The following is a 25,741-nucleotide window of genomic DNA, read 5'->3' on the forward strand; positions in this document are numbered from 1 at the left end:
ATGCGGCGTTTTGCCGCGAATCCTACACTGAATAATGCCAAGGAATTCAGCGGGTCTTAGTGAAATTCAAAAATAGAAATCACTCGTCATAGAAGGAGTTCGTTACCTTCACGAAGGTCTCGAACTCTTGTGGCTGGTCTATTAATTGCGCGAGGTACGCTAGGCCTTCCTGTCTTGTGCGAGGGGGCACGATGGGGCGTAGAGGCCACTTCTTGAAGTGTGTTGTGGCTCTCTTGCAGAACACTAGGTGTTCTGGCGTCTTGGGCCTACCGCATGGGCATTCTGAGGTATCCTCGTGGTTGAATTTTCGGTGGTACCATTCAAAGTCGCCATGCGTTGAGCGTATCATAAGGACTTTCGCGAGTATCCTTCGGGGCAGCCATAGCGCTGCGGGCGTGCGCCTAGTATCGTATGGCAGCTGCCATTGCGTGTACCATGCTGATAGCCTACTGCTCTTATCCTTCCACCAAGTGTCTCTTATGTGTTCGAGGAGGCGGCGGCCTACTGTTCGTATACCGGATCTTGTAGGGGAGGCGGCCATGCCGTATGGCTGGTGCGGGTCTTTGGCCTCGTTGTCAGCCAGCTGGTCGGCGAGCTCGTTTCCAACAATCTTCATGTGTCCCGGCGCCCACCGCGTTTTCACGTTGTAGGCCTCCATAGCTCCATGAATTTGGAGGAACGCCCATTGGGAGGAGGCAGGGGCGGCTCCGCGTATGCCCCATATTACCGAAGTGCTGTCTATGCAGAGTACGATCTCCCTCTGGCTAGGCAGTGAGAGTTGTAGTGCGTGTTTGAGTCCTCTGCACGCGCCTATAGCCTCTGCATCGAAGACGTGGCTAAGGGCATTTAGTGAGCCTTGTCCAGTCGCCACGGCGGCCTGGCCCTGGTATATAGCGTACCCGTAAGTGACCACCCTTGTACCATTGATTTGTTGTTCAGACCCGTCTGAGAAGACAGTGATTGTCTCTTGTCCAAGAGACTCCCACCAGATGGTGAAATTCTGGGCAGCAATGTCCTTTCCTTGCCCTTGCGTTGGATCCTGCCTCGACCCGTCTGAAAAGTGAGGGCTGGCTAGGACGTTTCGGGGTGTGGCGGGTAGCAGTTGTGCTACGCGCTGAACCTTCGATCTTGGTATCCGTCGGTTGCCCGCTGCGCGTCCTCGTATGACTAGTGGCAGTGTAGTTCTATTAGTAAGTGGGTGCTTGTCGTCTATTGTGCGTAGGTGAACTGCAAAGCGGAGCTTGGCCTCCTCTAGCGCCACCTGTGCCGACGGCATCGCAGCTTCTCTTAGCAGTACTGCGTTTGGTGTTGTCCTCCACGCAGGGAGGATTGCCTTCGTGGCTGCTATTAGTGCCTGATCTATCGTGGTTAGGTGCCAGCCTACCCTAGTGCTGACCGTGGGTTTACGGGAAACCCTTGCAATTCGTGGGTTCTTCGTCCTGCCCTCGTACCATGTTTCGGCTCCGTATAGTAGTATGGGCAGGATACATGTTATGGCTGCCTTGCGTAGCGATCCTGCTGGAGGGCCGTGGGCTGTGTTGGCGAGGCTCCGGAGATGGTTCGCTACTTTCCTAGCTTGCGCCGCCCTTTCTGCGACGTGCTTCTTGAAAGTTAGTCCCCTATCAAACCACACCCCAAGCCAGCGCAGCGCAGTCTGGCTTCCCCCTGCGCAGGGCTATAGGGTGAATTGTTTGATCTTCCAATTGGATTGGCGGCGCATGTAGTCCTTTCTGGCGCGTGAGGTGGATCAGCTCCCGTTTCTCTGGTGCAAACGTGATCTTGTTCGCAGCTCCCCATTCATTGATAGATTTGAGGTCCTCTGCTAGCAGTGCGACGTTCTCGTCTAAAGAGTGGGAGACCCGGTATAGGTTGATGTCGTCGGCATACCCGAACCGGAGTTTTCGGTCCTGGTTGAGTAGTTCAGCTAGGTATAGGGTGTATAGGACCGGTGATAGCGGCGATCCCTGCGGGGTGCCGCAGGCCACTCGATGTACAGGTGTAGTGACATTGCCTAGGCGTACTCGCACCCTCCTTTCCGACAGGAAGTTCTGGATAAATTTCCGGAGTAGGGGTGGCCACCCTTGTTGCCGCATTCGGTGTAGTAGCCTGTTTTTCAGTAGCGCGTCAAACGCCCCTTGGACGTCTAACGTGAGCATAGAGACATGCTCGTGTCTTGACCAAGCCATCTCCACGTCGTGTGTGAATGCGGTCGCTAGGTCCATCGCAGAGCGTTTTGGCAGCGCTCCACCGTGCTGTGGGCTCAGGATGTCAAAAGCCATAGCTGTGTGCGCTATGCGCCTTGCTATGATACGCTCGAGTCCCTTCCCCAAACAGGACGATAGGGCAATTGGTCTCATTGATCTGGGTGAGGACTTATCCTTCTTCCCGACTTTGGGTATCATGGCCACTTCTACTGTCCTCCAGGCGGCTGGGTAGTGGCCTTGTTCCATGCACGCCCGGTAGATGCCTAGCACTAGGTGTCTAATGTGTTCCCAGCATGCCTTTAGGAGTCGGACGGTCACCTGATCGGGTCCTGGGGAGGTGCTAGATACTCCAATCACGTAGCGTTCCGTCTCCTCCATCGATATGTATGTGTCCCATGGTAGTGGCGTGGTTTGCGGGTCGTTGTCAAGAGGCGGTGGTTCTAGGAGGTCGTCCTCCGCCGAAAAACGGTCGAGGATTGCCTCTCTAAGTGCCTCAGCTTTCTCGAGTGGTGCTATGATTGTCCTACCTTCGATTACAAGCGGGGTGTCCCGTTGGTCGAATGATAGTTTATGCCAGCCTACTAGCTTGTATAGATCTTTGTCGTTATTACAGCCGTCTATGCGCTGCTGCCAGTACGTTCTCTTGGCTTTTCGTACCGTAGCTAGGAACGCACGGGTGGCTTCTGAGGGGGATTGGCCATAGTCCGACTTTTCCTGGATATGCCGCTTATACGCCACTCTACAGTCCTCTGTCCACCATGGGGCGGAGTGGCCTTTTTCTCTGTTTGGTGTTCCCGCGCGTGCATTGCATCTCCTATAGCTTGGGTGATTCTAGCTATGCTTGCGTCGATTACGTCCGCTGGGGCGCTATTGCTAATTGGCTGTACGCCTACTGTGTAGAGTTGAACTAGCCCGGCAAACCTATCTATGTTTCTCTCGTGGACCCGGTAGTGATGCTGTTCTAGCACCGCTCTCCCTCGGCTTGGAAGGACAGTCACTAGGGTGAAATGGTCTGACCCTGTATACATATCTTCGCGGACTGTCGTTCTAGCGAAGGGTATATTTGAGAAGGATACGTCTAGCACGTGTCCTGCCCGATGTGTTGGGTTACCTGCCTCGCCGATGTAGGGTATGTCGTTCTGAGTGGCTCAGCGGGCGATCTCTGCCCCCCTATTGGCCGACGTGGAGCCGGGCTCAAAAAGTTCATGGCGGGCGTTTAAGTCACCCCCTATAAGGCAGTTACGGGGTGGCGTTAAAGCTGTGAGGTATTGAAATGTCGAGTCATTCTGTGGCTGCCTATAAACATTCAATATGCGGTAGCCGTTGGCCTCGATCCATAGCACATCCCGGCTGATGCGTGGGTGTATAAGATTAGCCCTTATATTTGGGCTCTTACGGGTATAGGTGAGCACCCGTGGTCGGTCAGTTCCCCACGTTGTGGGGTTGTTCCAGCTTATCACTGGCGATATCATATGGAATCCTGGGTGTGTAGAGGTCCGGGTTCCAGTGAGAGTAAAGGGTTCTTGGATGCATACTATGTCTATGTCTGCTTCCCATGCACGTTCTAAGGCTGTAATGTGGTAAGGCGAGCTTCTGGCCACATTCACCCAGCATACCTGCATTTGTCTGTGTCGGTGTGGCGTGGTTTCGCCGGGTGAATTCGCGGGTTGTGCCCTCATTACGCACTGGATCCGAGGCTCATTTCAGTGTCAGCGTGCTCAGACGATGACGTATTAGGGTCTTGGTCAGCGGTGCTAGGCTGCACGCTTCTAGCAGACATTCGCGCTAGGTTGAGGTCTTGCGTAGTTGCAGCTGTTCTCTTAGACCTCCTAGTCCCTAGGGTGGTTGCGGGCTCTCTAACAGTGGCTGTGTTTAGGTTGTTTACGTCTTGTCGGCTTCTTTTACTTGCGTCCGTAGGTGTTCCACAGGCTCAGTAGTATTAGCTATGTCGCCGTCCGTGATTTCAATGGAGGTTTCGACCGTGCTGCCTGTCTGTCTTCCTCTAGCTGGCTGTATTGCCTCAGAAGCACGGTCACCCGCCTCCCTAATGAATTTTAGTTCCCCCTTTATAGGTTGGATGAGTCGGCCATTCACCCTCGTTGGGGCTGCTGGGCACTTGTCGTGGGTTGCTGGAAATGGGCCATGGCAGTTGGCGCACTTTGGTGTGTCTTTGCATTGTTCTCCGTGTGGTCCCTGGTGAGTTGCCGTTGTTTTGCTGCATGTCGTGCAGCGGGCTGGCCTTGTGCAGCGGCTGGTTTTGCAGTACCCTAGGCAGCCTGGGTCGTGCAGCATTGCAGGTGAGTTCTTCTTTATCTCGTGCGCGTAGTCGCCCGTCCCAAATAGGCGAAACGATCGTACGGGTCTGGTGAAAGATATAATCCAGGTTGTCCTTCCCTCCGTGGGTCCATGTCTGGAGGGCCGGCAGCTCGCTGGTTCGATCCCTGTCTGGGACAGAGCTTCGCTGACTATATCGTCTATTGTGGTGGGTATACTTTCCCCTGTGATAGTGCGGTATGAGCTTTCTACGCCCTGGACTGCATAGTTCACCCATCGTTCAGGTAGTCTTGCGCTCTCGCCCTCTACCGCTCGGATCATGAGTTCGCGATTCTCCTGCCCCATAAGCAGGGCCTTGATTTTGTCGTTGCGGGGCGTAATCGCCCAGCCAGTCTTGATATGTTTTGCCGTAGGTATGTCGGAGGGGGTAATTTCCTTAATCGCCTTTACAATAGCCATGCGGGCCGCAAATGGTGATGCCCGTTGGAGCCGAGCCTCCGCTCCAACCGCTATAAGGATACGGTTGTCAGTGTTTAGAGGTCGCCTAGGAGTTTGAGCTAGCTGCTTTGGGGCAGCCGTGGCCGCTTTCGTCGTAGCGGCCCCCTTGCTGGGGGGTTGGATTTTTCAGGGTCCTAGCTACGTCCGCCCAGGAGCGGTGCGTAGTGTCAGAGTCGCTCCCTGAGTTTGGGGGCGTGATTAGGGGCGTGATTAGGGAGGTGTTAATAGCCCTTAGCACCTTCTGTTAAAGGTCCTTAGCCACACGGGCTCCGTCTGGGTCGGTGTACTTCCCAAGGCATCTGTCGACAGCTGTCGCTAGATCCGTTATGATGGAGTGGTGGAGGTTTGTAGCTTTTTGGGCTGCCTGAATCCGCTGGCGGACCGCTTCAGAGACAGCTTGATTGTAGGAGGTGGGCGCAGTGCTACCGATAGAAGGTTCAGCACGAGTATGTGCTCGCTGCCTCCTCTTGTTGCCGCGCAGGTCAGTATTAATAGGGCTCTCAGGCTCCTCTGATCGTGTATGGGGGGGTTGGGCACTCCGTGGCGCCCTCTCTGGAGTTTCTACATTAGCCATTCTAACCACCTCCGCGAGAGCAGAAAGCGGTTATTTAGCTGAGGTAGTTACAGGCCGCCGTGCCGTTAAAATGATGTAAAAATCGTATAATTTTATAAGGGTCCCAAATTCCTTAAAAGTTGGTGTTCGGTGATGTGAGCTTTGGTTGATGTTGATGTTGATTATGGTTTAACGCCCTATCTGTAACCTCCCATAGGGTATTCGGGCGGGTCCCGCCGTGGTCTTATAGTGCTGTCGCACTTGCCTCGTGGAACCTATTCCTAGGTGTTTTGTATCTAAGGGGAGTGATGTCCTGCCTATATACATGTTCGTGAAAAGGACTCCCGCCATTTGAAGCCGTTTTCCTACAATATTCTAGTATTTCGTGGCTTGCGCCTTTGATCGATGCAGTACAATAACTGCTTTTTAGAGAGAGAAACGAAAAAGTAACAAGAGGCAATTTAAGATACAATGAAAGTTTTAAAAGAGAGCGTGTGGGTTGTGGCATCTATGCGGCGTTTTGCCGCGAATCCTACACTGAATAATGCCAAGGAATTCAGCGGGTCTTTGTGAAATTCAAAAATAGAAATCACTCGTCATAGAAGGAGTTCGTTACCTTCACGAAGGTCTCGAACTCTTGTGGCTGGTCTATTAATTGCGCGAGGTACGCTAGGCCTTCCTGTCTTGTGCGAGGGGGCACGATGGGGCGTAGAGGCCACTTCTTGAAGTGTGTTGTGGCTCTCTTGCAGAACACTAGGTGTTCTGGCGTCTTGGGCCTACCGCATGGGCATTCTGAGGTATCCTCGTGGTTGAATTTTCGGTGGTACCATTCAAAGTCGCCATGCGTTGAGCGTATCATAAGGACTTTCGCGAGTATCCTTCGGGGTAGCCATAGCGCTGCGGGCGTGCGCCTAGTATCGTATGGCAGCTGCCATTGCGTGTACCATGCTGATAGCCTACTGCTCTTATCCTTCCACCAAGTGTCCCTTGTATGTTCGAGGAGGCGGCGGCCTACTGTTCGTATACCAGATCTTGTGGGGGAGGCGGCCATGCCGTATGGCTGGTGCGGGTCTTTGGCCTCGTTGTCAGCCAGCTGGTCGGCGAGTTCGTTTCCAACAATCTTCATGTGGCGTGCTTGGTGTCCGGACCTTGTCGGCTTGTCAAGGCAACGACTCGCAGCGCGGGGTCGACCTGATAGGGTTTTATGACGATTTGCCACTGGTGCTGTCGTCGGTCGTCATCAGCGTCCTCGGGCAAGTCGCCTGGGCGCCTCGTAAGTGCGTCCGGCTTCGTGCCTTGTTTTCCAGGCCGATAAGTGATGTTGAAGTTGAATTCTGACAGAAACTCTGCCCATCGAGCCTGGCGGCGGTTAAGTCGCTTGGTCGTCATGAAGGTTTGTAAAGCCTGATGATCAGACAGGACCTTGACAGGGTCGACGGTGCCGGCTAGCTCAAAACGCCACTCCTCAAACGCGCGAACGATGGCGAGAAGCTCCTTGTCATAGATTTCGTAGTTGCACTCCGCAGGGTTCATCTTGTGGGACAAGAAGGCTATAGGCCGAAGGACGCCGTCATGCATTTGCGAGAGGACAGCGGCGGTGACGAAGTCGGAGGCGTCAGTCCCCAGCCACGTGTCTAGGTCAGCATCGAAGTGAGCTAACATACCGGCAGCTTTGAAGGCGTCTTTCACGAGCTGGAACGAGCGGACGGCGGGCGAGTCTAGGGTGAGAGGGAAGGCTTTCTTGCCGTCGGCCTTAGTGAGTTCGGTGAGAGACTTTGTTAGGTATGAAAAACCCTTAATGAAGCGACGGTAGAAGTTCGCGAAGCCGAGGAAAGCTTGCACATCCTTAATCGACCGGGGTATCTGCCATTCAAGGACAGTAGCGATCTTCTTCGAGTCCATCTCTAGACTGTCGGTGGTGAGGATGAGGCCTAGGTAACGAACACGCTTGGTGGAGAAGGAGCACTTCTTGGCGTCGAGAAACATGCCAGCTTTGCTAATCTTGCCAAGCACCGTCAGGACGTGTTGCTCATGTTTGCTTTCGTCATCAGAGTAGATGAGGACGTCGTCTAGGTACGCTGTGCAGATGACGTTAAGGTGATCGTGGAGCGTTTCATTAATGAACGTTTGGAAGGTGCCTGGAGCGTTGCAGAGGCCGAAGGGCATGACAAGGTACTCGTATAACCCGTATCGGATGAGAAACGCTGTCTTCTCCTCGTCACCGTGCTTGATGCGTACGGAGTTGAAGGCAGCGATGACGTCGACGAGCGTCATAATCTGTACCTTAGCCATCCGTGCCAGCGTCTCCTTAATAGCAGGTGGCGCGTTCCTGTTTTTGCGCGTGACAGCATTAAGACCGCGGTAGTCAACGCAAATTCGCAGTCCTCCCCTTGTTTTCTTGACTACCAGGACGGGCGAGGCGTATGGTGACGTGCTTGGCCTAATGAAACCCTTGCCGAGCATCTCGTCAATGTAGGCCTTGGTGGCTTGAGTTTCTTCCTCGCTGCCTACGCTTCTTCTCGTTGGTGAGCGCTTCGCGGAGCCGCTCATTCTCGTGTTGTAGTAGGGAAGTTTGAACAGCCATAGCGTGGACTGTGTGTGAGAGCTTTTTCGTTGGCTCTACTGCTTCCTCCCTTACTACTACGCGCAGAAGTCGCTCTATTTTCCTCCAATCGCTCGCACTTATTACTGAAGTTATACTATCGCTCGAAGAAGGCCGTGTAGCATCTGCAGAGGCGTAACGTGCGAGTATTTGCTGAGGATCGAATGGAGAGAGGCCCGTGCATTGGAAGCTTTTGAGGATAGATTTGGAGTGAAACGATACGTCCCAGGCGATATAGAACAGGCGGAAGAAGTCGCACTTGGTGATGGATGAGAGACCTTGACACATATCCATAAAATCCGCGAGAACTTTACTGTACGCGCCCGCTAATGGTGAGAACATTACCACATTAAGCGGTTGCAAAGTATGAGTTGAGTGTGGGGGAAACACAGCTAATAGTATCTTGTTTTTGTCGCAGAAGTTGATAAAGTCTATCGTTACGTGTGAGCCGTGGCCATTAAGTATAAGCAGCTGGTATTGTAGTCGTGCCTTTATTTTTGTCTCGCGATCGAAGACCTGTTGAAGCCACGCAAGGCCTATGTCGTTGCTAGTCCACCCGCTTAGTGATGAAGTGAAGAAGCACTTATGTAGTGATGGATCAAAGTCTTGTAACCATGAGTCTTGAATGTTTCCTGACGCTGCCTGATAGATGAGAGCAGGCGTGAGAGCACTCCCACCGGCACAGATACACGCCAGCAGGGTTATCCACTCACGATTGCCATCCTGTAGCAGAGTTTTCATCTCTCCAGACTCATAGCGACGCCTGCTAAACACCCTCTTCATCTTTGATAGCACACCAATCAAGAAACCCTTCTCATCCATATTGTATGTGTGGCGCGGTTCGACGTTGTACTGCTCGATTTTTTGCTGCAAAAGGTCGACATACAACCTATACTTAGCGCTAGAATCAGCTTTGTGGCGGTTGCTGTCCTTGCCGGAGGTCCATCGTGATAGTAGATCAAGCTTATGTTGCTCGATAAACCTGTCTGCCCAGCATTTTCCTACGTATTTTCGAGCAATATTAGAGGCGAAGTTGCGTATCATTTCTCTTGTAGGTGGCAAGCCGCGCTTAGAGAGTCCATCAATGTATTGTATAAGCTGTAACTCCTGCGCTGCATTGAGGTGTCGCTGCTCGACGTAACCCTGTTTACGCGACGCGCACACCCCGCGGTGTCTCCGTGATAGCGTTGATCAATTGCAGTCATATTCTTTCGCAACCTGTGTATAATTGGGTGATTCTCTAAGCTTCAGCGATTCCAAAGCTGCAAGAGCTGCGTCAATAGGGTCCATATTGGCTGAGAAATGTGGTGTTGAAGATTTGTTGTGAATGTTGTTGATCGTGCACGAGCCCATGCCGTGCACGAGCCGATGAAACACTGTATACTCGTTGCCTTTGTCCTGTGCCATCACAGCTAAGGCCTGCCATCACCGATGTCAGCCCCAGTATGTGATGGCTGCCATCACCCTTAGGTTATGCCATCATTGATGGCACCGTCTTGGCGTGATGGCAGTCACGTAATCCTTGGCGCGCCCCGCGCGGGTCATCACCTTGTGACTTACGCGACGGTTGGCCTCCAACCTCGCATCCTTTGTCTAGGGGAGACATCTGGTATTTGTTCGTAACAGCTAGCAGGGAGGACGGTTGACCCGCACGAGCCACAGCGTTATGAGCTTCCGGCGATAGAGGAATATCAATTTATAGATACTAGCAGGAGCTGGGTAGCTTAAGTTAATCTAAAGCGTATAAGGTATAGCTCCCGCTAAGCGAGGCTGATGAGAAAGAGCGCGAAGTGTAGATACCGGAAGCCGATTCTGCAAGCGAGTGTAGTATGACAGTGCAAGAGTACCGATTACAACTAGACGAGCACAGAGAACTCGCTATAGAGTATAGCGGTGACTTGTCTAAAGGCAGAATTCAAGAGTCTGGCGTGGAAGACCCTGTACCTACTGCGCTGTTTCTTTCCATAGACCAGATTAGCCGTGATCATGCGTTTGCCGCTGACTATCTGTTTCTTGCTGCAAGCGTAGACCGAAAAGCCATTTCGCTCGATCTTCTAGAGGCAGTCTCGATGCAAGCAAGAGAAGATGCTATCAGGATGCTTGACAAGTATGCGCTCGTCACCAGACGACCTGCTGAGTCTGCGCTAGATCTTCATCGACTCGTCCATCAAGCCCTACGCAAGCGACTGCAAATGCAGGGACAGGTCCAAGAATGGACTCAATGCACTACAGTACACTCTCATGCAATTGCAGTTTTCGCTTCTTGCAAGCAATCGATCTTTCATCCTACGCGAAGCCTCTCTCGCCTGATGGTAATCTTAACAGAAGAGCGCTAGCTCCTGTCAGCAATTTCTAATGTAGGGAGACAGCAGTATCTTCTGGCCAATTAGAATAAGAAGCTTACAGAGCCCAAGTAGTTTTGGGCAAGCGCTGACCAGTCGAGACGACAGATCGCGTGGGATGAATTCTAGGCAGGATGCAAAAAGCGGAAACCGCAAATGTATGAGAGTGTATCACACAGCTACACTCTCATGCACTTGCGGTTTCCGGTTCTTGTAAGCAGTCGACCTTTAATCCCACGCCAAGAACTTTCGTCTAATCACGACCTTAACCGAGTAATACTAACTTAGCTGCTGTTAACAATGCTATGAGTCAATCGTCTGCCAAATGTCAGGAGTAATTAAAGCCCATCGTTTGCAGAGCCTGATCCCTTTTGGACAAGCGCATACTAGGTAGGTAAATGTGCTGCGTGGGATCAAAGGCGAGCGGCATGGAAAAAAGCGGAAGCTGCAAGTGCATGAGAGTGTATAAGTAAACTTCGCTCTATCCTACTATTGACTTAGAAGATGATATAGCAGCGTTCGAATTGATGACACGAGATGCAAAGAAGACTTTCAAAGCTGTGAAGGATATCTTGTCGTCAAGCCTGCTGTTTGAGCACCTTATTATGAACCGGTTCGCTGTTACCAAAATTCTAAACTACAGAACAGAAAGCCCGTGTGTCTATCAACCGAGTAACTAGCTTAGTCGAAATCAGGACTTCAAGCAACTGCAAACCCTCTAGACCGGCCGGTTCAACCCGTTGCTTCAACGTGAGCAGTTTGTCTTGAGGTGATTGGCCAGTGTCGCGCGTCGGTGCTTAAGTTTCTGACTAGTTTAGTCTAGTCCATTGTAGTGCTCTGGCGCTCTGGCGTCAAGCAAGTAACTTACTTGGTCGATGGACACACTGAAAACTGGAAGAAGAAGTATCACAAGCTCGAAGAGGAGCATCGCCGTCTTCCAGGTAGTGCTCCTCGCTTCTTACAAAGTTCCGCTCAGCAGCTTCCAAACGCAGACTCTGCAACAGTAGCCGCCTCAAATCGGATTGGTTCAAAAGAAGTTTGTCCCATTCCTCCACGGTTCCATGAACGCGATCTTGTCTCCCGAAGTTTGTAGCAGTCAAATCCACATACAGCTCTCGAAGCTTCGAAGCTTTGGCGTTGTTGTCACACACGAACTGCACATCGTGCGTCGAGATAGACCTGGCGAGGATCTTGGTTGTATGTTGTTCATAAAGACGCCTCATAGCATGATTCTTGAAGTCAGTGCATAATAACTTATCGCCAAGGACCCAACATTCGGCGTCGATACTGACGCTATCGGTTCTAGTGCGAAAGGACGCCGACAGTGGTTCGGTCGTGTAATCTCCGTAGTACAGCCATTCAACGAAAAGCGCAAAGACAGTGGGTTTGTCGTCCGGGAGCTCGATTAGGTTCTCGCGACATTCCTTGAAGTCTCGATAAGAAGCAGTTGCAAGGAAAGGTGAGTGGTGCGAGATCAAGCGCTTGGGTAAGAACCAATTGACTGAAAGGTCGGCAGGACTGTGTATAGAGGTTGCTGTGCCGACGCGGATTTCAATCGTGGGGCCGGTAAGACTGCGCATATCAATCTTGTGGCCTGTAGATAGGGCTATTGGGGTACATACAGGGCAAGATGGCTGTTATGCTTCTTGTCATCGGTCCGTGGCAATCTTTGTAAGGGCTGAGTGGAGAGCATTGTTGAAACATCATCTCTTTGCCTAGCAGATGGTGCGTGTCCCCGTTCGTAATCTGCCAACCTGAGTTCTTCAAGGCTGAATTTAGCACACTCTTCCTGAGCAGAGATAGCTTGATATTGGTCCCTTCCGGAACCATAGGATGAAGGCTCTGTGTAGGGGACTAGTTGCACTGCGGCCGTGCCGTTGTTTACCAGTGATGGATCTTCCAGCGGTGATTAGCCGAGAGACATCCGATTACCCAGTCGGTGCAATGGATAAGAGCAGTCAGGCTCAAGTGGGCGCATACCAGGCAGATCCGAGAAACTATGCGGACGCGTCAGTGATTGCTCGTGGAGGATGCATTATAAAAGCCGTATGCACCTCATTCTGCATACGTATGTGCCGTGCGCTCAGAGTTTTGCGCAGTTGACCGCTGGTAACGCTGTTATAAATACAGTGGTATGACTCTGCGAGCCGTTCGATGCAATGATAAGATTGAGAGGTGATGAAGCACGATGCGCGAACATGTAAATATTCAGAGGCTCGCGTCAGTGAAATGCCACTTGGCGACCTGTGTGTCGATGAGTGGGGAACGTGGTGGCGTCAGCCGATCTAGGTCCTGCTCGGTGCTATTTGCCAACATTATCTCTGTCCAACCCGACTATGATCAAGGGTTTCTCCGCACCCACGCCTGTAAAACTGTGGCATAGTTGCCATTTACCTCCTCAACTATTCCTACCGAAGGCGCATTCTTGGCTGGCAACGATGGGTCATTGGTCTCGCGACGGACAAAGCGATCGTTGGCGTCATTTCTCCTGCGCGGAGCTTGGGGAAGCCTGGCTGTTTGGGTGACGCGGTTGGCCCCAGCTTGCCCTCGAACCTCCCGCTGGCTTCCCGCAACCCCATCCATTTTCTTCTCGGCCTCGCTGTCGCACTTTGCCAACGGATCTCACCTTCTCGTCTCCGCCCTCAACATCACCTTGCGTCCGCGCTTCGCCTGCTCGCCCCGTGCTCGCTCACTCCGCCCCGCGCTCGTCTCCGACTCCTCTCGTCATTTCGTTATCTCGTCATTTCGTCGCCCGTCACCCATCAAGCCCTTGCCGCCCTATTTGTCTTCAACATGCAATCGCAATCGGGCATATCTAAGCGATAAACGAAGAGGGACGCCGTCAAAGACCGCCAGCGGCAGGCGAAGGCACGATCGTTAGAGGCGCACAGACTGGTTCGCCATCGTCTTCCCTTCCGGGTCCCTGCTGTGCCACGCGTCTACCTTGCAGTGTCGAACTTTGGCCCGAAGCAAGCGCCTTGTCTTAGAAAAAAAGCAGTCTGACAGAATGTCAAAGACGGGCCGCTGACCACAGTTGCTCACAACGGCACTATCACCCATGGTGGCATGCTGGGCCCGAATTATGTGGCCGACTCCATCATCTCATGATACGCCGCGATTCCCCTCCCTAACTGCGTACCTGGAAACGACTCTCAGGGACGTATGTTCTACAGCCTGCACATATATCAATAACCAACCAAAGGCTAGAATCCCTTCCAGAACAGCAGCGGCTGACGGCGACACCTTCCTCTAGACCTGGACTCACTTGTGGTCCAAGTACTCGTGTATCTTGCGTGCATCTTATTCATCTTCGCTGGTGGGCGCTTTGCATTGTGATCTACTACGGACACTCGGAACAAGTTTATTTGCATACGACCGTGCCATTGACGCGCAACAGCTGAATCACCTGCTCATAGGCTCCAGAACAAGCCGTGTGCGGCTGCATCAATATCTCAGTAGAGAGACTGTGCAGCCCTATAGGTGTATACTATCTGTGCACCTGGCCTATCTGGACCTCTTTCTCCACTATCTTCCATCACCATTCTGCCGTGCGAGGGCTGCGCAGATATCTCGCAAGCACGTATCGTCTTGATACTTCGGTCGAGGCGTCTTAAATATCTTCTTCCCCTTTTCTCCTTTCTTCGGCCATGCAAGGCGTCTTTTCTCCTCTTTATGCTGTTCGAGGGCTTTCTGACTGGTGAATGTACAACCGCACATACAGGCAAACCTAGCTAGCAAAGGCCCAACCTGCATTAACACGGGCTCCAATTCCAGGGAAGCGAAAGAAGAGACCAAGGAGCTGTCTTGTTGGTTTTGAGTAAGGGACTCGTCGGCTGGCCGGCTATGATACAAACAGTCGTGGTTGTGTAGCTCAAGGACTCGTTGAGTCTCGAAGACATGGCCGTATGTGCAGGAGATAGGCGAAGCTAAAGTGAGCACTGAAGAGGGGACAATGCCTGGTACTGGTTTTGAAGCTGGGGAAATCGAAGTTGGAGGTGAATGTGGAGCCATGAATGGCTCCAAAGCTGGCGTTGTGCCTTTGAGTGTAGATCCGGATCTAGGCTCTCCTGCCTGACGAGTCTTCGAATACCGTAAATGATCTTCCAGCCTGCTCTCGTTCGTAAAGCTTTGTCCACAAGGGCACAGCATCTTCTGTGCTGTAGCTTCTGCCGGTGCAATGGGATTCTTCTCGGCCGCTAATACCGGATCTGCACTTGAATCTAATTCTGGGACCTGGATCAAACCCAATGCAGTTGAACGCGCATTCATTTGTTGCTTATAGACTGCACAGTGGCATCCGTGTCTTTGAAGTTGATCGTGATTCTTGAATGTGCTGTCGCACCAACAGGCTACAGAGGCCACGGGCCTTGGCGTTGAAGCTGGAATTGAAGCTCTAGCAGGAACCGTGGCGGCCCTTCGACTGGGGCTTGAAGTCATAGAAATGGCATCTCTTGCTTTCAGATGGATTCCACAGAGCCATTTATGCTCCAGTACGTCTCCACGTTCTCGAAGCTTTCACCGCAGGGGCAGCGAACCTGGAGTGTGTTGATTCTTCCTGCTGCGTCCGCCATTTCGACCTCCGGATAAGATGAGGCAATGTCAACGAATAGTAAGCGTGGGGCTAAAGGTAGGTGGTGTTGTAAACTTGATCTACGTTAGCAACCGTGGCGTAAGGTCTCCGTAGTTAGATTGGGCCACTCACCAAGTATCATATTCTACACATCTAGAAAGCCTCGTACGTAACAGTGCGTAACTTAGTATGTTATGCTTCTTGAGCTCAGCCTACCCCGCATCTGTCTATGAAAGGGGAAGTGGCAAGTTGATGTCAGATGATAGACTGACATGTTCCACCAGCAAGCGGCCCACACTAGTAAGTGGCCCACCCCACCTAGCCAATATGATGCTGGGGTATAGGCCTAAACCCCAGCATGATATTGGCTAGGTTAGGTTAGGTTAGCCTGAACCATTGCACTGGAGATTCGGGATACGGATGGGTATGATGACATTTTGATGGGAGCAGATCATGATGGTAGGATGGTGGAGCAACAGAGAGAAGCATCGCATTCATCTTCGATACGTACTTGTGTTAACAGTCGTTTTCAAGACCGTAAATTGCGGCTTTTGACGTAAGCCAGTGACGAATGCTTTCGGTCCTCGTACCGTCACTTGTACCACATCCCTTATTGCGCAGCGCTCAGCCCCTGCTATATACCCCGCTCTACGTGCTTCACGATTGCCATTGACACTTATACAGAATTAAATCATGGCTCTGCATCGAATTCGTGTTCTTTCTCATCAAACATATCATGTCTCTTAGCATGCTGCTATGTCCGCAAATCGATGTGCTCTACTGGACTGTATCGCAAGTCTATGTCCAATGTCCTTATTGTGAGGAAATACATCACCACGGTGTTGCACCTCCAAGGAAGCGTGTTTTACAGTTGTGTTTCGACTGCTTTGCAGTACGCTGCAGGCCAATTACAGTAGGAAAATAAGAACAGAACGGGAAGGACCCAAATTTGACGCGCACAGTTCAGCCTCGGGTTTTTGTTTTCGAGCCCAGAATGCGGTGACTTTTTTGTTGCTATCAGGACGTTGGCTGTCGCCTTCCACCACAGCCTTCTCCCACCTCAACAATTCCGACTCTAGCAGACCACAGCGGAGTCGCTCCTGTTACCCTCTATCATCGCGCACGACCGACCCTCGATGCAGGACAAGGCGCAAAGTCAGCAGTACCTAACACCGTGGGAAGAAAGTGCGCTCGTGAAATTCATCTTACAGATGTCAGGCCTTGGGCAGCCCGTGCGAATTAAGTACATCCTCTCCCTCGCCTTCATAGCCGCTCGAACGCGACCCCCGACAGACAGACCTCTTAAACCTCCGGGTAAGAACTGGGCAAAGGCTTTCGAGAAACGTCACCCACAAACGGCAGCGAGACGGATTATGGCGATAGACTGGAACCGCCACGACAAGAACACCGCGGCCAAGATGACACACTGGCTCGAGGCGATAGGGCAGATCTTACGCAACCCAGCTATCCTAGCGGATAATGTCTATAACATGGACGAGACTGGGGTCATGCTATCAATGCTTGGCTCTGTAAAAGCCCTCATAGGTAAGGATGGCAAACGAAATTATGGAGGCGGGCGCGTGAAGCGAACGACAGTTACTGCTATCGAGTGCATTAGCGCTGACGGTAGGTATCTAAACCCTATGATCATTTGGCCGGCTACTACTCATCGAAGCAACTGGACTGTCTTACCCACTCCTGGTTGGCAGTATGCGTGCAATGAATCTAGATATGCCGACTCCAACATCAGCTTGCAGTGGCTCAAGTGTGTGTTTGACCCTGAGGCCAAGGAATGTGCCAACGGGAGACCCCGCGTTCTGATTCTTGATGGCTTTACTTGGATTCCAGATTACGTGATATCCGTAGCCAAACACTGGTGTGACATCCTCCTCATACAATGGTGCGACGGCACACCAGTAAACTATACAGATAGAGCCTGGGGCATAGATAGAATATCATCACACTTGCTTTCACTCCAGGGTTTTATCTTACCGCGAACAAATAGAACGAATAGAACGAGGAGGTGTTAATGCTATTGGCAAAGAGCATTTTACCTCGTTACACAAGCCTACGATAGAGCGAGCGTTTACGCCTAAGAACATCAAGGCTAGTTTTGCTGCACGTGGTATGTTCCCCTTCAATCCAGAGAGAGTACTCAGGACTGTGCCCAAACTTCCGGCTGAACTAACTCTTGCGGTGACCAACGAAGTACCTTGCCAAGACGATACATTTTTGCAAACGCCTGTAACACCAGTATCAGCAGAGGATCTTATGTCGCTGCAGAACCTAATCTTGCAAAGGGATGCTCATGCTCTTGACGACATGAGCAAACAGAACTTACAGCGACATTTACTGAAATTCGCCAAAGCTGCCCAATTAATCCTGACGAAGAGTGCCCTCCAGCAAAACCATACTTGACTCTCGATGGCAGTTAGTAACGAAGCTAAGCCCCGACGATCGACTAGAGTAGATATACTAGAGAAGGGGTCTGAGCAGGTGTTTACTTATGAGCATCTCTAAGGAAAACGGTTGGAGCGTGCGGAAGAGAACGCAGCTAAAGAGGCTTAAGCTAAGGCGGGACATGATCGGAAGTGCAAAAATGTTACGCAGGAGGCAGTAGAGGCCACGACGTCTGCAAGTACGGTCAGACGTGGTCGGAAGCGCAAGAGTACTGTGCTGGAAGCAGAGGCGAAATCGGCAGATGTCGGAGCTGGTCCATCAATATCGAAGGGCAAAGTCGTGAGAGTAAGCCTTATACAGGCAGGAGTGCCAGTGATGGTACCAGTTGCAAAAACGTATTAAGAGGTTGCTTTTTGCTAAGCGTTTAGAACTTATAATATTTGAATGGATCATCAATTACTTCAAGATGTGTTAGTGTCATTGCTTACAGTTTCGTTGGTAACAAGTTTTGGCGCTATTCCTACTCCAGATGTCCAATCAAAAGTCGTGCAATGCGAGATATAATCACCGAAGATATCCCGAGATAAACGCGATACGCCTATGCCACAACGACCTTGGCTGCGTCGGCTTCCAAAGACGCGCTGCCGATACATGTCGCGCACCAGTACATAGCCCGGTCCACTACCATCACGATCCATGTGGACAACCTAGAGCGACGAAAGCAAGTCAGCTTAATGCTAAAAACAATCACTCTCACCTGTCGCGTTCCTCGAAAAACGAATCTCCTGTCGTCTCGCCTACATCCCACAGTCCGAAGCGATCTTACCCCTTCACGCGTCGACGAGCCCGCTCCCTCGATCAAAACTCTTACCTACCGCACCTCGCACGTGAGAACCTACGCGTTTCTCGTTTCGTGCCAGAGAAGCATGAGATCACGGCCTTCGGAATGATAAAGGAGCACATGCAAGACCAGGCTGTAGACTATGGAAGTCTCAAACTCCTTGCCGTTGGTGGATCGGGGGTCGTATATGCGATCGACGAGGAAAGAATATTGAAGGAGTTCCACGGGGAGGAAATCGACGTCGAGCGTCGAGCACTCGAACGTCTAGGACTACATGTAAACATTGTAAGATGTTTAGGTGAAACAGACAAATGCCTCATTCTTGAACGCGGTAGAACCGTTCGGACAGTGATTCAAGAAAGTGGAGCAAACCAGATCCCGTTGCATACAAAGATTCGCTGGCTACATGAAGCTGCAGAGGGAACGCGATACATGCACGACAATGGCATTATACATGCTGACACTGGATGTCACAATTGGATTGTAGTTCAGGAGCGCCTCAAGATTATCGACTTCGAAGGCAGTAGCATTGATGGAGAAGATGCAGGAGCCTGCTATGAGTGGTTTAGTTATAAGGAATCTTCTCCAAGAATTAGCCGGAAGACCGATATCTTCGCATTTGGCTGCGCAATGTACGAAGTTATAACAGGAAGACAACCATACGACGAACTTCACCCATTTGAGGATCGAATGATCCGTGTCAAAAAGCTATATGCTGAGAATCAATTTCCAGAAGTCGAAAACATACCGCTAGGTAAATTGATGCAGGCTTGTTGGGATGGCACTTTCGATTCTATGGATGAAGTTCTTCAAGAACTAGGAGCTAGCTTGGTAGCTATTAGGAAAGTCAACCCTGGCGAGTGGGATGTGAAAGCGGTGTTCTTCAATGCTTTAAGAGCATTAAGGATTTGTTGAGCCCGTGGAGATATGCCAGCTGTAAGATAGCTCCAAGGACCGTGTATGACATGGTATCCATCGTATCCCACCATCGGTCTCTGTGTGTCCCTCCAGGCTGGTTGCTTAACCATGAAGGTCATGCTATTTGTACAGTTAGATGATCTGAGGTAGACGAAGCATATGGTATAACTTACATCTTCAAAACGCTCCTGTCCGACGGATGTGCCTGAATCTCGACAAAACCTGCAGGGAGCGTTTCGATTTGAAGGTATGTGTGTGCCAAGAGCCGGATCATACGTGGAGTTCTCACATCTTGGTCCTGGCTTCGGAGAAGCTTCGCATCTCTGATAAAGACGTTTCACGATCTTATGTTGAGCTGGTAATCGACACTGGGAATAGATAATATCTGCTGTAGTATACCGACACATAGTGAAGAGGCGTGGACGCGGGGTAGAAAAACCTGGGTTGGAGAGCAGGCGCTCAGCTTGAGTAATTAAACTTGGTTGCCCCGCCGCCGTGTATGTAACTGTGCTATTGCGGTCTAGCTCGCTGCTTATCATGTCCATACCTCTCGCTATCGCCGCATATGTGCTGTCACGCGGTGACTCGCCGACTTGAACTAGGAGCATGACAATGCTAGCTAGGCATTGTGCCAGGTGAGAGCGTCAGAGAGAAAGCGATCCTCCGTGTCCATGACCAGCTTGTCCGGTATGAGAAGGCTACGCGGCTGGAGTAGGAGTACCGTAATTCTACCGCGTTGTTCGTAGGTCTTTAAATACTATAGGAAATCCATTAGCAAGGATGGGGTGAAGGTGGTATCAGTTATCGCTCAGAATAGCGTTTACTTAGCGTATGATGGTGTCGCATTGTCGCGATATTGATTTCGGGGATCTACAGTAGGGGACGCGGCACCAGACAATGGCGTTGTGGGCGGACGCTTACAGTAGGTACGCGCCCACCCATATCTTATCGGTACGCGCCCATCCACATCTTATCGACACGCGCTCATGCACTCGCTCCATGACGGTCTACAAAAAAACACAACAACAGCGAGAATCTCACTTTTTTAGAATGAACCGAGTTCAACGCACGCAGACATCTACTAAAGACGGCACTCGACTAGCCAGCAATCAGAAGTAGCGCCCACTGCTGCTGAGACGTCATGGCGAAACCGTGGCCTTGAAGGTCGACCTGGCCGATTCCAATAGACGAGCACGCGACCAACCTCAGCGCTTTCCTCGGCGAGGTACTATCGCTAATCGAGCGCAAAGGAGGCAGCCTCTTCCAGCAGGTATCGTTGGTGATATCATAAGCGGCGCATTGACATTCGTCCTAAAGACGCAGCACTCCTTCGACCTCAGCAGAACTCGTTCAACAACTAGCAGCAAATATACAACGGAATGGCAACATAGCGGAGGAGGCGAGGGCAGCGGCCAAGGACGCCACGGAAGTGGGCAGAGCGATGCTGGAGATGGCGCGAGAGATTAGAAACAAAAGACCACAAGAACAGGCGAATGGACTAATGAGCTACGCCGCAGCGGCAGCTAAAGGCGTCCCACTAGCAGGTACATACAATACACAAGCTCTCAAAGCATCCTCTGTGCAGACACAGCGTGAGGTCATGGTGAACATTAGGACTCGCTTACTATACAGAGCCTCAGGGCAATGAACCGTAACAACCTGAACCTTCAAGTCCAGCGTACCATCGAGCAGAGCGACAATGATACCATAGCCAGCGTGAAGATTGTCTCATCTAACCAGCTGAAGAGCGGAGACTTGAGCATCAAGACAGCTAGCAGCAGCGAGGTCGAGACGCTGCGACAGTTTGCGGACGACTGGGCCCACCGCAATGGCAGTGGGAATACAGTGTAGATCCCGAAGTACGACGTCCTGGTATACGGCATACGCACAAGCACGATAGATGTAACTTACGCAAGTTTGAAGAAAACAGAGCACGAATTCTATGGGAGAACAAACCGTTCATCCCCTGGGCAGAGATAAGATACATAAGTTGGCTGACTAGAGACTTCTGCTAAATGGATTATTACCATCGATTTCATCAGGCTAGAGGATGCTAACAAGATCATCGATGAGAGCCTAATCTAGCACAGCGAGGTCTTCCAGTGCTAACGATACGAACGACAGTGCCGAGTGAAGCAGGGCTACAGGTGCTAAAGATACGGCCACATAGGAACCCAGTGTAAGGCAGCAACAGCATGTGCCACTGGGCGCAGGAACGCGACACCCGGGGCTGCCCAGCGCGTACCGAGGAAATACGCGACATGCCGAGGCGAAGACGTGGTTTATATTTCCCTGTCGACATCCCTTCCCTACAGCCATGCAACGCACGTCACAGACCCGGTACATGCATCGTCCTGAGCTTTTTACCAGATGCCTTTCGTCCCGCAACTCACCGCTCGTTCGACCCCCAGCCTACGCGGCACTCGAAATCCTATTCCATGTCCCAAGGTCGGCATTTCCGGAGCTATGCCAGCCTCTAGTATGTTCTGTCTGACTGTATGCCATGTACAGGGCCGCGGCTTGACAGTGATAATCGCCACATTGTTATGCCACTCGATATGAGCCGTTGCCGGACCTCGAGACAAAGATACTGCTCGCCAATCCCGACATGACCATAACATTGACTTTCTTGTCAAGACTCTTAGTCATCGAATATTTGCTCCCTCAAGGGTGACTACTAAGCCCATCAGAAGCCACAATACTGCTACTCGAGCCGTCAGAAGAGCGAATATCCTACAGCTCATTAACAAGGTTCTTTACTAGTGATACTGTCAGCCCCATGTACCAAAGGGTGGCTCACCGGTAAGACAAAATACAAAACAGGGGATGGTCTGTGTGCTGCCGGTACTCCCAGTAGCCGTAGAACTAGACTGTTCTGCAAGTAAGGCTTTCCCCTGCGACGCCAAGGTGTTGTGCTAATGTTACGCCGCATTGACTGCCTACCCCAACCAGCGCTCACTGTTCTCATTTGCGAGGATACAAAAGCGGCGTTTCCGGCTGCCTTCTCGCCGTCATCATACTGCCTAACATGGCAAGTACTACGAAATTCGTTGATGTCTAAAGGACGCTCTCGGGCCAGGTCTCGCATGGGTATAATCCCCGAATTTGTGATAAGTGGCTGCATGGCGTAGACGCCCGCTGTGATGAATAGCAGCGTCTAGTCGCCGACCCAGCATCCTCCATGTTCCATGCAAGGCCATATTCAAAGCGCCCAGTTTTGGATCGCCGAGATCGCAAGAAAAGCGGCTGAAGAGCGGTGAGGTGACAGGATGAAGGACCTCTCAGCCTTATCGGAGGCTATGCGCGACATGCCTTTAACATCACAGTGGCGCACCATAGATCATCCAACTAGGGGTGCTATCAGTGCCATTGAAAATTGGATAATCGACCTGTAATTCCTTGATTTTATAGGATGATAGATGATGCATCTTATTCCCTCGTCACAGTGTCATAACGTAAGTGGTTAGACTGCAGCGTGGCACATGGCTGTCAATGTGAGTTTCTTTGCGTCGTACATAGTCCGCCTCGTTAGACCTTACCGCTTGTGAACGCTTGAGGAAGTGGAGGTATTTGGTGTCAACGTTGACGATCCGCCAGCAGTTTATCAAACCAGCGCAGATAACTCATCGAGTCTTTCAACACCGCAAATGATCACACCTTTCTGGTATCTAAAATAGCTAAGCGAAATTGCGGATCCTAGAGATCCTTCTTCGCGGAAGCGGGATACAGCCACCATGAAGGTCCTCCATGTCGCCTTCTCGCAAGGATGCTACAATCCCTGTTTGTCGCCTAGGAGGCAGGGGTTGACGGGAGGGCCTTGTCGATCATCCTCGTAGTCACAATGTGCAGCGATGGCATCGTAAGCGTAAGCATAAGCATAAGCATAAGCAGCGGGTGCTGCAGGCGTGTGGCCTTGTTTCCTTGCTGATAGCCTTGAGTGGCGGTCCCTGTGAATGGAAATGCCACAAGGAGATACAGTACAGTACAGTGGTTAGCGGTTGCGGCTTCACGCTCCAAGCAGCATCCCAAAAGTTCAGTCATCAATAGGTCGAGGATTGACCAATCACATCGATTGTTCTGCAGCGGTCATCTTGCGTTAAGCCGTGTACGGAAGGTGGGTCTGTGAAGAACCGTTGCGCAGCTGTGTGTAGGGGGGAAGCCGCAATCGCTAACCACTGTACAGTATTACCCCCGAACCACGTTGTTGGAAACGAACCGCCTCAGCTCCGCACGCGATAGAATCGACGGCCGTGTCTTGGGTCGTGTGGCGCACTCGTCTGCGAAAAAGGGCTAGCGCGACCTGCCTGTGAATCGCGCAGCCCCGCATTGCCGTGTTAGAAAGCAGGCTACGCGCACGGCTCGAACGCAGCTGCCAGTACCTGCAGGGTGAGAAGGCGCTTGCTGATCCCCAACGGGCATCTCTCAGCCTACTGTATTACGCTGCAAGCTCCAATCCGCGACGACTCACCCCCGCCGATGTCTCTTCTCACAACGCGACTCATTGCTGAGACCTTCACACGGATGATGGCAGCCGGCGCGCAGAAATCGGGCTCGAGCTGGGCTTGAGTTGCACTTGGAGTCGGGGCTGTGAGTCGGGGCGTGAGGCGGGGCGTGAGGCGGGGCGTGAGGCGGGATTGAGACGCTGGAACCACTTTGCCTCTCCAGCCGCAGAAAATTGCCCACATCAGCTTCTATACCCTGCCTAATACACAGGTCAGGCTCCGCTCTATACATACTAAGTCATTACAAATGCTCGTTTAGCTTATAGCGGGCGAGGATGTCAATCTTTCTAATCTTTCTGTACTACTGTAGGTAGACCCCCGATTTCCTCCCCATCAGCACACCTCTCCGCTTTTGCCAATACACCTTTGCACACGCAACCCACGACCGATCGACGATATTGCCGTCTCCGCTCCACCTCTACCTACCCTCCTTGCGAAACGTTACACATCTAACGTTAGTCCTGCAGCGCGCACGCCGTCGCCGACTAAAGCGCCCAAATAGCTTCCTGCCCACTATCGTAGAGATGCTCAGTCGAACAGATCGCAACAGAGCCTGCTGCTGCGACCGTGAATAGAACGTACAACGGGTCCTTGCAGGCGTATCTATGCTCGAAATAATGCGCACGAAAGACTCTCTGAGCCTCCGCCTTCTCGACCTCGTCAACTATACGTCCTTGTGTGTGTGGTTCCGCTATGGCGCGGTCAGGAGGATAGCGTGACTTGGTCAGAGGGCAGTGCTACACTGGCTCCAAGCTGGCTCACGGCAGCGCGCCAGCCTCGCCGGGTGTACACTGATAGCCACAATAGACACAATAGATACAATAGCTCGGATCATGGGCGCGCATCGCGTAGTTGACGCCGGCCAGCATTCCCGGCCCGCTCCACGACGAATCCGCAATAGGGGAGCCGTTTGTAGTTGGCATGGTCGGCTCCCACATTGCGCTGTATGGTCCCAGAAACAAGGATGGCGTCATCACACTCGGCCAGGGAAGGTTGCTTCCTGCTACCTGGTTGCTGTACTGGTCTTGCCATAGGGTCGGCTGGATTGGCAGAAACATGGGTTGCCATGCTGTCATGTTAACAGGCGCTGGCAGCGGCACAGAAGCGCCCGCGTTGATAGGGTCCAAGACCGTGTCCCGAATTTGCTTCTTGCTCGTGGCCACGGCGAGCCGGCAGCTATCACAGTTACATTCGTCCCAGAAAATCGGCATCAGCTCCTCTTCCGGGCTGGCATCTTCTTCTTTGACCAACTTCTTCTTCTTTGGGGAAAACTTGTATCCGGGATACGCTTCGTGGTGGTTGCGGCGCTCAGTTTTTGCATAGGCGTCGTACGCCTGGCGCACGACCTCAGGCTCTTTGCGCCAGCTGTCTGCTATAATCGCCGAGAGCTTCTGCTGTTTGGGCTGCGTGTACAGTGCCTCTTCGATATATGCTAAACGGTATAGCATAAACGAGTTGAGAGGTCTCGCAACGTAGCCGCCTCGCAGCTCTGTCTCTCTCCGCCGGACATGTGCTGGCCGATTGACCCACTTTTGAGTGAAGATTGCGGCTCTGCGAATGACGTCCGAGTAATCGCTCAGGGGCCGGTTCGAGCTCGAGCAGATGAAGCTTCTGCTTTTTCTGGCCTTGGCGGTGTTGGCTGCAGGCCGTCTGCTGGCTTGGACGCCTTTCGCTTGTCCTTGATTATCGCACTTCTGCTTGCAGCACCATGGGCCTTGCATATCGTCTTCCCGTCTCTTTCTTTTCCCGTTGACCGTCTGCTACGGCTGACTTGTATTGGGCCCGGCTGGTTTTTCATAGTCGGAGACGACCATCTGAGCGCTGGTGGCTGCACACTCGTTCGAGATCGCATCGACAAGGTGACTTACAACCTAGCCGGTACTTTACCATTACGATTGCTCGGCACTATCACCAATGCACGAGCTGCCGTAGCAGAATACATCTGCGACTTTCCCACACAGGCGCAGAAAGCGCTCGATGGTACCCTGAACTATCTAGGAAAGGTCCTGTCCAAAAGGGTTAACGGGACAAAAAGCA

At 51.8% G+C, this 25,741-nt stretch overlaps 9 protein-coding genes across 9 annotated transcripts; 4 read left to right on the forward strand and 5 right to left on the reverse strand.

Moving 5' to 3' along the window:
* Positions 1 to 79: 79 nt before the first annotated feature.
* Positions 80 to 4,937, reverse strand: PtrM4_077840 (uncharacterized protein; the record flags this gene model as incomplete). The annotated part of the gene is made up of 3 exons (XM_066106291.1): positions 80 to 1,603; positions 1,629 to 2,985; positions 4,090 to 4,937. The coding sequence occupies 3 exons, from the start codon at positions 4,935 to 4,937 to the stop codon at positions 80 to 82; spliced, it is 3,729 nt and encodes a 1,242-aa protein (XP_065963229.1).
* A 283-nt stretch (positions 4,938 to 5,220) lies between these two features.
* On the reverse strand, positions 5,221 to 5,550 carry PtrM4_077850 (uncharacterized protein; the record flags this gene model as incomplete). The annotated part of the gene is made up of 1 exon (XM_066106292.1): positions 5,221 to 5,550. The coding sequence occupies one exon, from the start codon at positions 5,548 to 5,550 to the stop codon at positions 5,221 to 5,223; it is 330 nt and encodes a 109-aa protein (XP_065963230.1).
* Positions 5,551 to 6,118: 568 nt separating this feature from the next.
* On the reverse strand, positions 6,119 to 9,421 carry PtrM4_077860 (uncharacterized protein; the record flags this gene model as incomplete). Its single annotated transcript, XM_066106293.1, has 4 exons — positions 6,119 to 6,600; positions 6,678 to 8,121; positions 8,168 to 9,274; positions 9,350 to 9,421. The coding sequence occupies 4 exons, from the start codon at positions 9,419 to 9,421 to the stop codon at positions 6,119 to 6,121; spliced, it is 3,105 nt and encodes a 1,034-aa protein (XP_065963231.1).
* A 539-nt stretch (positions 9,422 to 9,960) lies between these two features.
* On the forward strand, positions 9,961 to 10,441 carry PtrM4_077870 (uncharacterized protein; the record flags this gene model as incomplete). Its single annotated transcript, XM_066106294.1, has 2 exons — positions 9,961 to 10,248; positions 10,280 to 10,441. 2 exons carry the CDS (start codon positions 9,961 to 9,963, stop codon positions 10,439 to 10,441), a joined length of 450 nt encoding a protein of 149 aa, XP_065963232.1.
* An 829-nt stretch (positions 10,442 to 11,270) lies between these two features.
* Positions 11,271 to 12,166, reverse strand: PtrM4_077880 (uncharacterized protein; the record flags this gene model as incomplete). The annotated part of the gene is made up of 3 exons (XM_066106295.1): positions 11,271 to 11,278; positions 11,342 to 12,045; positions 12,096 to 12,166. The coding sequence occupies 3 exons, from the start codon at positions 12,164 to 12,166 to the stop codon at positions 11,271 to 11,273; spliced, it is 783 nt and encodes a 260-aa protein (XP_065963233.1).
* Positions 12,167 to 16,254: 4,088 nt separating this feature from the next.
* PtrM4_077890 (uncharacterized protein) lies at positions 16,255 to 17,461 on the forward strand (the record flags this gene model as incomplete). The annotated part of the gene is made up of 2 exons (XM_066106296.1): positions 16,255 to 16,669; positions 17,049 to 17,461. 2 exons carry the CDS (start codon positions 16,255 to 16,257, stop codon positions 17,459 to 17,461), a joined length of 828 nt encoding a protein of 275 aa, XP_065963234.1.
* A 928-nt stretch (positions 17,462 to 18,389) lies between these two features.
* Positions 18,390 to 19,199, forward strand: PtrM4_077900 (SPS1, Serine-threonine protein kinase; the record flags this gene model as incomplete). The annotated part of the gene is made up of 1 exon (XM_066106297.1): positions 18,390 to 19,199. One exon carries the CDS (start codon positions 18,390 to 18,392, stop codon positions 19,197 to 19,199), a length of 810 nt encoding a protein of 269 aa, XP_065963235.1.
* Positions 19,200 to 20,846: 1,647 nt separating this feature from the next.
* Positions 20,847 to 21,053, forward strand: PtrM4_077910 (uncharacterized protein; the record flags this gene model as incomplete). Its single annotated transcript, XM_066106298.1, has 1 exon — positions 20,847 to 21,053. One exon carries the CDS (start codon positions 20,847 to 20,849, stop codon positions 21,051 to 21,053), a length of 207 nt encoding a protein of 68 aa, XP_065963236.1.
* Positions 21,054 to 24,462: 3,409 nt separating this feature from the next.
* Positions 24,463 to 25,425, reverse strand: PtrM4_077920 (HMG box protein; the record flags this gene model as incomplete). The annotated part of the gene is made up of 1 exon (XM_001940719.2): positions 24,463 to 25,425. The coding sequence occupies one exon, from the start codon at positions 25,423 to 25,425 to the stop codon at positions 24,463 to 24,465; it is 963 nt and encodes a 320-aa protein (XP_001940754.2).
* Positions 25,426 to 25,741: the final 316 nt, after the last annotated feature.

This window comes from Pyrenophora tritici-repentis, chromosome 3 (assembly GCF_003171515.1).
Source record: "Pyrenophora tritici-repentis strain M4 chromosome 3, whole genome shotgun sequence".
Classification (NCBI taxonomy): Eukaryota; Fungi; Ascomycota; class Dothideomycetes; order Pleosporales; family Pleosporaceae; genus Pyrenophora; species Pyrenophora tritici-repentis.